Genomic DNA, 13,808 nt, shown 5'->3' on the forward strand with positions numbered 1-13,808 from the left:
CATGGGCTTTGCTACGAGACCAATATAGTAGGGAAAAAAATTACGAGCTCTTGAAATGAAAGTGTGGAATCCAGAACAAAAGCAAAATATATCAAAATCAGAAACGCTTCTTATAGAATAACTTGGAATAACATGAAACAAACATCTTGATCATATTCCCTCACAACTTGGGGCCTCAATGGCCTCAAAATTTCCCACTTGAATTGCATGATAAAAACAAGCCAAGGGGGGGGGGGGGGGAGAAAACATATACCCAGAAACGGAGACTGAATTGTCCACATAAACTTATCAGCTCATGTAAAATGACACTCGAAAAAGTACAAATACATTTCATGAAACATCTAGCGGAAAACATTGGACCTGGAATCCGCACCTCGAGGAACTTTTCCTTGGATATATTCCTTGCGTGGATTCAGAACTTCCAAAACCACTTATCGTGTACCACGCTGATAAAAGCCATTGCCTCTCCCTCTATTGTAGTCGCCACTATCCTGGTAACTACCTCTGCCCGAACTACGACCTCCAAAACGCCCCCTTGTGGCATCAATTGGGTAACTGCTTCTGCCTCTCCCCCTTCCTCCTGGTCAAACAAATCAAATGCATCATATCACAAGCAAATTAGGTACCAGAAACATGCAGTACATAATACCTGGAAAGTAGATGCTTGACAATTTAGTACACCATATGTCAAGTATTTAATAGTTTAATCCTATAAATGCACAAACATATTTGCTGAACTAGACGATCATTTGGTTCCATGGAAACTCTGGAACTAGTAAAGCAATCAATAAATTGTGTTGGAGAAGTACATTGTATAAAACCTACCAATGCCCTTCGGAATGGACATCTCAAAAATTATTTTCACTGAGACTGATAATGAGAAAAATGCTACCATTCGACTTCTTAAGACTTACGAATGCAACTTTCATGCGCTAAAAGTTAACCCGCCAGCATTGACGAATGTACACAACTTGTATCATTCCAAAGTTAACTTAGATAGTAAGTAACAAAAGACATATGTGCATCATTTGAAAATACATACTTCCTCGAGCAGCACCGGTGCTGTTCGGTCTTCGCTCCTCAATGTACACTTGTCTTCCAGCCAAATGAATTGGAGATGCCTACAGGAAGGAAAGCACTTGTCAGGCCATGCAAACACTAAACACAGAAATTGGCACTGGAGTCTATATGAAAATTAAATCCAATGCGCAGGATAGGAAAAGGAGGCTGACAAATAGCAATGGTATTGTTATGCAATACTAAAAGTAACATGCGAATGGAACAAATCAGATTTCTTTAAGGCACCTTTCGCTCAACTAAAGAAAAGAAATATAAAACATTGATTCTATATCTAGGCTCCAAGATTCATACAATTCTCACAACATTAGGGCTCCTCAAGGAAGGTAAACACCTGAAAGATTGCAAGAATGTGTATGGGAACTTTCTACTTAACAAATGGGCCAAACATAAGTGCAAAATGCCCAAGACTCCCCCATATGAGAATGATGACTTTCATCAAATAACAGGAAACTGAAAAGGTGAAGCAAATAAAACTTTAGAAAAATATAAAAGGCCAACCTTGAGGGCATTGTGAACACCAACCATGTCTTCAAATTCAACAAAAGCATAGCAGACTCCAATTTCCTGTTCACCAAATTATACTTCAGCTTCATTCAAGTTCACATATAATGGTGCAACTATAAAAACAAACTCACCTTGCGAGCCCTAACAAAGACGCCATCAGGTATTATTTGACCAAAGTGCTTAAACTCTTCCTCGATTTCACCTTCGGTAACTGTAGGAGGTAAGTTTCTTACGTACACCGATTTCATTTCACCTGAAGAATGACAGAATTTAACATAAGGTTCAACTTACAAATGCTTAATATACCAAGTTAATTCATCGGACTAACCACCCCAAGTAAGAGGCATATAGCAGCAAATTCAGTGTGATAACAAGTTCCGTTAAGAAATAAGTTCATTAGTTAAATTCATCAGGCATGTTGGACCTCACAAGGCATCCAATTTCTAATAGTTATTATCACTAACCATTCTCTCAATTCAAAAACTATATACTGATAAGAAAGAAATAATCTCTTTAATTTCCCACTAAAGTCAAAATATAGTAGAAGGCAATATAACTAGGAGGAACAAACAACGTAGTCAACAAAAATAAATGATTAAATTTAATTATACTACGTCACAGAGGCATCAAAGAATGGTAAAAAAGACTACCTTCTTCCTCTGGCATGTAACTCTCCTCTGCTGCTTCTACAGTGGGCTGAGGTGTGTAACTCCAGTCTGAAGCAGAGTTTGATTGTTCAACAGGGGGCTGAGGGATGTGATTCCAATCTGGAGCAGTTTGAACACTTCTAGAAGAGGGTTGTTGAGTTACTTCTGGTGCTGACGGTCCCTTAGCAACTCGCAACTGTTATTTACATACAAAAGGGTTGTAAGTTATCAAAGCAAACTCAACAACACCAGATGATTTATCAGTGAATAAATGCAATGTAGGCAATGCAGTAGCCAGACAGTAAACAAGTAAAATTATGCATAAGGACAAGTTATAACTTATAAGAGGGGGTATAGGGACATACTATAGAAGCCCAAGTCTTCTTCTGAGGTTCTCCCACTGGTTCCTCCACAGAAACAACAGGAGTGTCTTGCACAGTGTTCACCGCACTTTGAAATGAGGCATAGGTCTCCTCTTGAGGAGTTTCCTCCACCACCACTTCAGTCTCAAATTCTTGCTGTACCTGTTGCTCTGGCAGACTATACTTATCAACTGGATCGTCTTCTATGTCGACAGAGTTCACATACTCCCTGGCCTCTTCCTCCAGAACATAGTCGGAAACTGCAAAGAAAAACACCTAGTTATATCAAACACAGATAGGCCAAACTTTCTCCTAAAGAAATCCTAAACATCTTTTGAACAGTGAATAGAGAGAACATCTCTAATGAACAAAAGGATTTTGAGTTTCCTAATCTACATACATGCACAACTTCAAGCAACAGAGTAAATCCATATGTAACAGCAATATTACCACTTGTTTAATCACTACAGCTTCAAAAAACTAGTCAAATGTTAAGAGCCCTAATAATACGCTTATAAAAGATGCTTGTATCTGTTAACCGAAGGACTATACAAGCGAAAACATCAAAAGTAAAACTCAAAAGGAACAAAAATCAAAGAATAGCTCGACAATGATGAATATATGCCAACAGTACAGTGTCAAAATACCTGGCGGTTCTCGATGAGGGCTAGAAGCATTTAGTTGAATATCGAATTGGCCCTCCGATATCATGTTTGCAGGATGCTGTAAAACTACCTCATCCTCGAGAAACTGGAAGATATCATTGAGAACATAGTATCCTTTATTCTGAGGAGCCAGAAAGAAGGTCTGGACAAACTTCCTCCTCCCATTGAATTCCTTGGACTTAACAGAACCGGTAACCATCACAAGAACACCTCCACCCAAGGAATTGATGGAATTGATAGTCTTGATCTCAATCGAAGTAAAATACTGCGACAATATGAGCGTATGAATTTGCTGCAGAACCACAAACAACACCAAAACCATAAGTATTTCACACTAAACAACATCGATTCGGATATTCTTCAAACCCAAATAAATCATTAAATCAACCACAACTCCAAGAACATAAGCGGCAACAAAAATAAAAAAATTTACCAGCATTTCATTAGCAGATTCTGTCGAATCGCCATCGACACGAATCATGGTGCTGCCATCAGAATAAAACTGATGAACAAGATCGGGTTGCTGCTGAAGAACCTGGTAGTACTGTCCCACAAAGTACGACCCTACCTGCTCAAATACACACACACACACACACAAATACATAAATAAATACAGAAAAATACATACATACATACATACTGTAAGAGTACGGAGACTGAATCTGACCTGAACAGCACTAACAGGTCCAGGATACGAACTCGCCATTGCTTCCTCCAACTCTCAAAGCATGCAATCGCAGTGGACTATTTTGTAAAATTCTCCGCTAAAACCCTAACTCACTGATCGGCCACAGATCCGGCTAAGTTTCCGAAACCCTAAACCCCGGGTTCACGGCGCCTCGGGATTCCCAAACCTTTCCGAGCTCAAAACGGCGAGAACAGCCTTCCGATAAGAAACTGAGAGCTTCAGAGTAGAGAGCTTTGGGGGCTTTGTGTTCCTCTCACAGGGTTCTGCTTCCGGCTTTCTTTCGCCTGATTCGCTAATCCTTAAAAGGGTTTTGCAGGAGCGCATCACAGCCGCTGATTCAACTCCCAATCAGAGCCGTCCGTTGAAAACCTCGGGAGGAAGCGTGTGATTATTAAATTTTTAAATGGACAGGAAGGGAAAGTACCGCGTGATGATTCTCTCAAACCAACGGTTGGTGTTGCGTGGAGCGGTGATCGGACGCTCCAGGTGGATCTGATTTTCCTGACACTTCCAAATCTTGGGAGTGCACAGGTTACCAATTCGGGTCAAGTCATGTGTTTGGGCCCTCTTATTAGCAATCACGGAACATGGTTTAGAATGGCAAGGAATCACTGATTTTACATACTAGTGTCCCTGTCAAAACCATTACGTAAAGACTGGGGGAATCTCAGTTTTTCACTACTTCTGGTAAAAAGGGAATTTTCCGGCAAGGGAAAAAGGCGACGTAATACCCACCAAGAGATAATGGAAACAAAAAGGTCCTTTCACACGTACACACAACTACTATGGTAAGTTATTGAAGACTTGATTCCGAAACAAAGACTTCAGACTATCGACTTCTGCTTGTTGGAAGGAAACTGTAACTGCCAGCAGGTAACGGTTGGATTGAACTTCTGAATAATGGCATTTGAAGGTTATCCTGAATTAGCATTGGCGTTCGAAGGTTTAACTAGGATGACAGTGGTATTCGAAGAGATGATGAATTTGGGGTAAAGAGAATAATGACAGCAAACCTCCACGAATACTATTTATATTAGGAAGGAAATCACCATATCTAAAATACACATGTTACTGGAACTAAAGCCGACTGATCAAAACCAAGATGTTTTGTTCGCTACAAGTACATGTCCCCAAAGAGAAACATCTATCGCTCAGGTTCACAAAAGGTGAAAATTAGATTACATAGGGAAAAATATAGCAGGCTTGTCCTGTGACCTCAATTACTGGTAGTAATTCCCATAATACGCCTGTTGAGCCGGAGCAGGTTGCTGAGCTGGTGCTACAGCTGCTACTGCAGCAGCTGCGGCTGCTGGCTGTGCATAGCTTTGTGGGGGGAAAGCCGCCGGCTGAAATTGTAATTACACCGTTAGCTCAAAGACAAGTTGGCGAGGAAATAAAAAGTGAAAGAAGCAAACTAAGCAAAAACTAAAAACTTTCCCATCTCATATTTTTAATACATTTTCTTCTACTCAGATAATGTTAAAACTTACTCAATATTAAGCAGGTACAAATGTAGTTTACCTCATTACTTTTACACATCTTTTGAGTATTTAATTAGACAACTAATCTAACAATAGAGACACCACTTATAAATGACCTACTTGTAACATTGTCACAGAACATCTTGAAAAGATTGAACAGTCAACAAAAGAAAAGCAATAAAAATGTATATTGGATACCTGAGCAGGATATGTGGCGGGATATGTGGCGGGATATGTAGCAGTCTGTGGCACTGCAGCAGGTACTTGCTGATAACCACCATATGCATTGTATGCCTATTAAAAAAAAATTGAACAAACAATTAAATAATCATACAAAGAGAAACAGCAAGCTGCAACTCTTATTTTGGAATCAAATTATCATCTGGAAACATCCCTATATTAAACTCAGTCAGAACTAAAATATCCTAGGGAACAAAATCCTCCGTATTCAATCTTAAACAATGACAGATGAAAACCTCTATAATGTTTCATCATATCAGAAAACTACCTGTTGGGTATAACCAGGGGTCCATTGTTGTCCCTGTGCTTGTGTAGCTGGTGGCCAAGCTTGAGGTTGCACACCATAACCAGCTGCCCACTGGTTTTGTGCATTTGGATATGCTCCCATAATAGACTGGGCAGGTGAAGGAACACCAGAGTAGGATTTTGCCATCTTTGCTTTATCAGAAGATAGGTAATCTTCAGCTTGCCGTTTTTTCAATTCTGAAGTGGTGCTCCTATGAAGTAAAAAGAGCTTAGCATGCCGATCCTCAGCCTTCTTGATAGACTGTATATCCCCAAAGAGATTTAGAAACTGCGAAATCATTCCTGAGCACATTAGAATTGCAGACCATACAGATAATATTGACAACGAGAGCATTCAGGCAACGAAAAGTTATATCAACTTTACTGCATATTTGACTTCAAGAGGGATTTCATGAAAAGCATGAAGATAAATAGGGCAAGACTGCAAGCTAATACCACCCCAAAAAAAATAAAAGGGAAAAAAAAACCCTCAATTCTTCCCAAACCTGAGAGTATATGCACTCAAATCTCTTTGAAGCGCTAATCAGAGAAGACATAAAATATATACCTCCAAATAGATGCAAGATAACTCCTCTCTGTCAGCAACACTCGCAAAATTGGGGTTCTCTGAGTTGGACTCCACGAACTTCACAACCAAGGAATCTATGTAATCAATTTGCTTTGGCAACGAATGTAACGACTCGAAATGTATCAGGGCCTGCATGCAATATTGTAGGATATATAAGGTATTAGTCCATGGTCAGAGAGAGAGAGAGAGAGAGAGAGAGAGACAGAGAGACAGAGAGACAGAGAGACACAGAGACACAGAGAGACAGAGAGAGAACCTCGAGGAATGCTTTTGACAATTGAACATGCTCGACCGCTTCAAGAAAGATAGCCCTGGCTTTTTCAGCATTCAAAGATACCTGAAAACAAAATAAAGAAGGGAAATAAAAATTCATGTATACAATGATGACATAATATATTTGGTTTTCACTGTTTCAATCAAGCTAGCGGTTTAAAGCATACACACAAGATCTGAAAGGAATCTAGGATTGTTCACAAGACTTCATAGCCAAGCTGCCAGGTTATTATATAACTTATAACCTACCAAGTATGCGAACCGTGCGTATTGAGCAAACAGCACGGGTAAGGTCTGAGAATGCTCCTTTCCTTTTTCAATGGCAATGGCCTGTTCAAACAAGGAGTAGGCAGCTTCCATATTTCCCTGTGAAATATAACAAAATAATCAGGTTTTTAAATGCGACATCTATAAGTAAATTGATGAGATTCAAGTTGTTTACAACTTCTTACCAGACGGTGTTCCATGTTTGCATGCTTAATGATTGCTTCTAGAAGACCAGGTGAAATTTCAGAATGTACGAGTTGATAGGCAGCCTGAGCACCAGGGATATCTCCACTTTGCTCTTTGAAGCGAGCAGCAAAAAGGTGAATCTCTGGTTGTCTCTGTTATTTCAAGACAAAAAGGTCATACACAAAACATAACCAGACGGATTTATTTTGTATTTAATTGAGAGACAAGAATCTATTTCCTGACCCAACGGGTGTTTCACCAGTGTTGATCATTTATGAGCAATATCAAGAGTTATTATACTTGAATTAACACATAGTAATATGCCATCAAATGCAAAAAAACAAGACATGTCCATCTGGTGTCATATGACTGATACTATAGTGACACTGACGCAAAAAGGCAAGGGGTATAAAAAATGAACAAAATGCCCATTCTTGGGAAAGACAAGGTTCTACCCATAAGAGGAGCGAAATATAGAAGGACAAGGACAGGGAATACTGATAATAACAGTCCAGCTCACTTTGAGGGTTCACTAGTAAACAATCTACAATAATTTAAAGACTTGAAGCCAAATTCTACAGTGGACTTCAAAACCATGAATGTAACGGGTACATTACTACGTAATAAAAAGATACACTTGTGTTTATTCATAGCATTGAAGTTCATAACTTAAAAGACAACTAGATAGCATATAACCATCTCAAGGAAAATTTGCACCAACACTCCAATACCTAAGGGGATTAATCTTAAATCAAGCTATCTCATTCACTAGATTTACCGGGCCATTAATACTCCAGATATCAAATGAGGATACTAAAACAAACTACAAGGTATCACCTTCACAAAGACCTGGGTTGCACGATCAAGAGCATTATTGGCAAGATCCAAACTTCCACTAGCTTCCATACTTAGGACATAACGAATCCAGTATTCAGGATAATTAGCACAAGCAATCAGGCATCTTTCATATAACTTGACCACCTGATTCATTAAAAAAAAAGGTAATGATATAACAACACATCCAATAGCCATAACAGTAGCTAATGAAGAAATGAAACCGAAGGAGATATGCACAAGAAATACTCCGTTAGCAGAACAGAGAGGCCCCTCTAATAGGAAAGGAGGGACCCTCCTTGCCTGACAGACAGATGTTTAGGATAGGAAGATAAGAAGAGACCTGCATGCATAACATTGGAACTTTAAACAAAAATTCAATTTACCAACACATCATGAACCTAGAACGTCCACTGACAAAAGGGTTTGAAATACTTATCCTCAAAGAAACCAAATCGAGGCCCATCTTTAGTCTCAGTTCAAATTCCCGTTTTAAAAGTTGCTTCATCCAACGATTTAGCCAATAAAGCATATGATTCCACCGTGAGTCAACATATAACAAGCAGGGCAACTAAAATTAACCAATATATAAATATACATAATTGAAAAAAAAAAAATACCTTGTTAAAGTCACCTTCCCTTTCAATAAAGTCAAGATAGTTGTTCCAATTTTCAAGCTCTGCAGCGTTAAGAGGCCTCACGTGAAAGTAAGGCCTCCTAATAGCTGTTTCAAAATTAATTATCTTAGAATCGAACTCTTTAGCTTTTTTATACATCTCTTCTCGAATGGCGATAAACTTCTCCAACTCCTCCGCTTCTTTTAAGATAGCAGGAGATGGTTCTGCACCATCAGGTTGAGCATCTTCCCCGTTTGCTTGTACACCATCCTCTGAAGTGGCACTTGCTGCTGCTGCAGCAGCAGCAGCTTCTTCAGCAGTTCTCAATTCTGAGAGAGGTCGACTTCCAGCTAACTCCTTAAAACTGTTAAAACCATTGGCATCAGGAATACAAACAAAACAGTTGCAAAACCTTAGAATGAAACAACACATTCAAAGAGTAATCACCTGTTTAAATATCGATCCAGTTGTTGGTTCGGATTCTCTAATATTCGTGAGTAGATCACAACAAGCTGGCCCCATGCTTGCTGCATAAATTCATAATCAATGTACCTGTCCCAAAGAGGAAAGGACAAGTAATCTGTTCCAACATACGCTAATCCTCGCTCAAAAAGCCTGAAAGCCATAAAAGAGAAAAATTGAAGGAAAAAAAAGAAAGATCAGATGGGTACAAGTATTAATACAGCTGAGATAACACATCCATGAAAGGGAGAGACCGCAGAACTGACTCTAACACCATATGACACTTCTAAACGCTGCATTTACCTTCCTGATATAAACCATACTATGTCCGTCAAATGGAGCAGTGCTAGAGGCCATCTAAGCCCTTAACTGGACGAGATCTTCCCAGCAGCAATTTGCATAATGATGCACTTCAAAGTGTCAAAGTTAAAATAGAGCCAGAATTCATTGACCACTAAATTACTAAGACGTGTGTCTTCATGGGAAGGGAGATAGAATGGGTATAGTGAAGCCAAAATATAGAATTAGATCCTTAGGGAGGGGAGAAAAAGAACAAGACAAAACAAAAAGCTACACCCGAACAGTAGCCTCAAAACCAAGGGATTGCACATCAGAAAACATTTCTAAAGTGCATTCCCACCAAACCTTTCCGTCATATATGTGAGGAACCACTGTTGCAATCATACTGAAGTGAGGTTAGAAAACAAGGACACCAGTTCCTTGCAACTGAGAAAACCATGCAATCATAAACTCCCAACATGACTAACAACAAGAATGCATAAGGAATAGTTATTACCTTCTGATAGTGTCTGGATCTCCAAAAGTAGTTGTGGCAAATGTGCAGTAATGCAACCAAATGTCAACTGAATAGGTAACAGCTTGAACTGCTCGTTCATAAACCTCCACAACTTTATCAATAACACCAAAACGCGCCTCATGATCTGCATACTTTTTCCAATACCCATAACACAAAGGAAACTCTGCTAGAAAAGCATCATAAACTTTTCGAATTTTTAATATGTTATCCTGCATATAAATTAGGGAGATTAATTAGTTCCATAGGAAACAGCTACAGATAAAACATAGATAGAATTCATACACTAAGTGATTAACAAATGCATGAGCCTGAACAAAGCCTACAAAACCTATTATATGAATCTTTAGACACCACGGAAAATCAAACCAGTCAGAAACTAAATGTTCCTTTGAAGGAAAATTCTCACTGAAGGAACCAGGAACTATTTTCACATTGAAATGGATAACATAAGCATATTCTTTTTGATAGGGAGACAATTTATGAAATGGAAGAGAACTCGGAACATTTAGAAAGCAACTAGATGGTATCTTTAACGCGACAATATACTATTGAAGAACCAAAACACGCAGACAAGGTTGACTTGTACGAACAAGAATCTGAGTGCCAATTTCCCGTATCTAATTATTTTCTATTCAAAAGAGCAGGACTATATAGTTGGATGAACCTCCTTTTCCGCTCCCTGCCAAGGACAATGACTATTACTAATTTGATGTTTGGACCGCAAAATCCATATAAAGTTAACCTCTTAGTTCTCTAGAGATTTATAGATATAATAGCATATAAAACTACAGAGGTGAGTGAGATATCACCTCAAAGTGCTGCACAAAATTGCAACACTACTTCGAGAAAGATTCAAAAGGTACCTATTTTCACATTTCTACACATTAAAACCCACAAGAAAACCATTGTACATACCCAAGCAGCTGATTATGACAGTGCTATTAAAAAGAAAGGTTTATTGTTAATTTCCAAATTTTATGAATGATTCATAACTGAGCAAGAAACATGACCAAAGCATTCTCTTTTGTTTCTTATAAAACAACCATGAAAATTGACAGCCATCACTCAATGAACTTCAATTGGTATAACCATGAAAATTGACAACCATGAAAATTAACCAGAAGAAAATTAACCAGAAGAAAATTAAACAGGAGCAGTCAACCATATGATCCAACTAATGACACAAAACATAACATACCTCTGCAACCTTCTCTGTCTCTTCAATTAAAGCAGTCCAGGCATTAAAATCTAAAGAATTAGCCCTCACAATGTTCCATAGTCTATCTTCTTCGGCAGACATAGCTGCAACAAAGAAAAAGAAAGAAATAACATAAGAATACAAAAGGAGCAATTGGCAAAGATGAAGATCAGAAACATGGTTCAGATGAGATTGTTTTATCAACTGTATTTAATTATTACTACCAGATGTGATTTTTTTACTTTGCAAACTAATCCTTAACAAGGTTCAGATGATATTTACATAAATAAGTTTTGTTGAACAGAGTCCTATTATATAATCACGAACCTAACTTCTGGATAGTATAGTAGTCAAATTTAACTCATCTAAAAGTCAAAACCTCCGCCAAAGAAACATGCAAGAAAGACATACCAGAACCATCCACATATTGTTGTGTATCCAGAGATCCAGCCATGTTGTCTGAAGCATCTCCATTTCCAACAGATGAAACAGTTCCCACCCCAGAAGTAGCGACACCATTAGCAGTAGAATCATAACTGGCAGCTTGCAATGATGCCATGGTTTCATGTTCACTGCTAGCAACATTCCCACCAGCATCAGCAACACCAACAGCTGGTTGAGCCTCATATGTTGCATAAGAATGTGATTCTTGCATGAGAGAATCGGAAGCCACAGAATATGCATTTCCATCACCAGGCATTGGATGGGTTGCATCTACAGGAGCAGGAGGAGCAGAAATTTCTGCGGTAGCCTCCTGAGCAATATTTGAGCTGGAATCAGAATAACCTGTCGTAGTATAGGCTGCTGATGGATATCCCATCATTGCATTTGTTTGAGCAACGACTGTCTCACTGTCTCCCATGCTTGAGAATCAAACCTTTCCCTTAGTTTAAAACTGCAATAATACCAACAATAAAATTACATGCAGTCTAACCAATTCGAGATGAAAGAGAGGGAGAGAAAATGAAAGAGAGGGAGAGAAAATGGCTACTGTAAAATAGGGCAGTGTATCATGCAGAAAGTTTAACCAAGAGTTAAAACACAGTTGGGCATTAAGTAATACACAGCCCTTAATTTTTCAAATAAAAAATCGTTCTGCATTTTCTTTTTCATACACCTCACAACAAATAAGCACCTCCCATCTTAAACCCGTAGCATGTAGTGTTCAAGAATATTGCATTGAATATCCAAATCAAAACTCCAACAATAAACAATCACCGCTTCCACTAACAACCTCGCATGCAAAAGCATTTAACTCCATTTAAACAATCAAGACCACTCTAAACCTATTATATAAATGTGAGGGAAAAAACTTGGGTAGAATGTGTGCCATTTATAAATCATAAATGATACCATTAAGGCAAAAAAAAATGAAGAAGAACAAGAACAAGAATCAATCTTGATGAAATCTAATAAAAACACGAAACTTCTCACTCTAATTTCATAATCGAAATTGTAATTCTTTATAAAAAAAAAACCTAAAAATAAGTAATCGTAACTAGTTATCTAATTCAATTTACACACTAAATCAGTAGGGAGAAAACAAAAACCTCTATCAAGGGATTAATACAAAATCGTAGTTAAATTCAAGCAATAAAGCGCAGATTAAAAGCTCAGCACCAGAAATTAACACAAAAGAAGCGAAATTAACGACGCCTAGGCCTAGGGTTTGGCAGGATAAACCCTAATTGAAAAGCGTGACTGGAAGAAACTGAAACGCGAATTGAACTGGAGGTGATGGAAGACTTACCTCGAGGTCGGAAAACGGCGGCGTATCCGGAGAGCTCCGTAACTGAGCTTCGCGGAAGAAAGAGAGAGAGAGAATTTGAAAGGGTTGTGTACTTGAAACTTTTGGTGGTAAAACGAAAACGCTGAAAGCCTGAAACTGAAGAAGGGAGAAGTGGTAGACGTAGGGCATATAATGCGTGTGTGTGGCTTTGGACGGTGGACCCGCGGTGTATGCAATCTGTTTTTCTCTTTTGGATTTGGGCCGTAGAAGACCCGTCCAAAATTTCTTTCTTTCTTTTTTGTTTCTTTTCCCATTTTTTTTTTTTTTTTAACAAAAACAAAATATAATTTTTTTTTGAATTACAACATAAGTAGATAGGTGAAAACTGGAAAGAAACATTTGCCACGAAATTTTACTTGTTTTGGTTCAGAATTAATCCGATTTCGCTAAAAATTAATTAAACGAAGCAAGAGCATCTGCCACAAAATTAACTTCTTGATAACGTCACAAAAATATATAGAAAGAGTGTTACGCTCTTTGTTTTCTTTAACTTAAGATCGATTTCATAAGAGATATACCATCCAAAGTTTATAGATTGCTTTAGGCATGAAATTTTTTCCATAGAGCATTGGAAAGTTGATCGAAGAGATTGAGCTATACAAATACATATATATGTTGTTGTATGTGGAATGCATACCTATAGCTATATGGTTGTACAAGAAATAAGTACAATAACTCAGACTCTATGATTACAACTGCGACATGATATTGTAATGTTCCTTAACATCTTGGATCGCAGTAGATTTTAAATTTGTATTTGGGTATATTGTAGATCTATGCCTTTACTATAAAGTTTTAGGGAAATTCGTTCAAACAGTGTCTGA

The 13,808-nt window shown here is 38.2% G+C and overlaps 2 protein-coding genes across 3 annotated transcripts; both read right to left on the reverse strand.

Annotated features, from left to right (window-relative positions):
* Positions 1-89: 89 nt before the first annotated feature.
* On the reverse strand, positions 90-4,240 carry LOC133736373 (nuclear transport factor 2). The gene is made up of 9 exons (XM_062163830.1): positions 3,926-4,240; positions 3,692-3,826; positions 3,241-3,550; positions 2,597-2,853; positions 2,235-2,427; positions 1,716-1,837; positions 1,579-1,644; positions 1,043-1,121; positions 90-580 (listed from the first exon to the last, which is right to left on the reverse strand). The coding sequence occupies exons 1-9, from the start codon at positions 3,962-3,964 to the stop codon at positions 432-434; spliced, it is 1,350 nt and encodes a 449-aa protein (XP_062019814.1). The 5' UTR covers positions 3,965-4,240; the 3' UTR covers positions 90-431.
* A 708-nt stretch (positions 4,241-4,948) lies between these two features.
* Positions 4,949-13,087, reverse strand: LOC133736372 (pre-mRNA-processing factor 39-1). Of its 2 annotated transcripts, XM_062163828.1 has the most exons (14): positions 12,946-13,087; positions 11,607-12,090; positions 11,196-11,299; positions 9,977-10,206; positions 9,166-9,333; positions 8,722-9,082; positions 8,105-8,248; positions 7,267-7,419; positions 7,064-7,180; positions 6,798-6,878; positions 6,521-6,670; positions 5,936-6,241; positions 5,626-5,721; positions 4,949-5,292 (listed from the first exon to the last, which is right to left on the reverse strand). In XM_062163828.1, the coding sequence occupies exons 2-14, from the start codon at positions 12,055-12,057 to the stop codon at positions 5,167-5,169; spliced, it is 2,487 nt and encodes an 828-aa protein (XP_062019812.1). In that variant the 5' UTR covers positions 12,058-12,090; positions 12,946-13,087; the 3' UTR covers positions 4,949-5,166. The 2 variants fall into 2 exon arrangements, with proteins under 2 accessions (XP_062019812.1, XP_062019813.1); XM_062163829.1 differs by lacking the exons at positions 9,977-10,206; positions 11,196-11,299; positions 11,607-12,090; positions 12,946-13,087 and adding an exon at positions 9,484-9,968.
* Between the last annotated feature and the right edge of the window lie 721 nt (positions 13,088-13,808).

This window comes from Rosa rugosa, chromosome 3 (genome assembly GCF_958449725.1).
Source record: "Rosa rugosa chromosome 3, drRosRugo1.1, whole genome shotgun sequence".
In the NCBI taxonomy this organism is placed as follows: domain Eukaryota; kingdom Viridiplantae; phylum Streptophyta; class Magnoliopsida; order Rosales; family Rosaceae; genus Rosa; species Rosa rugosa.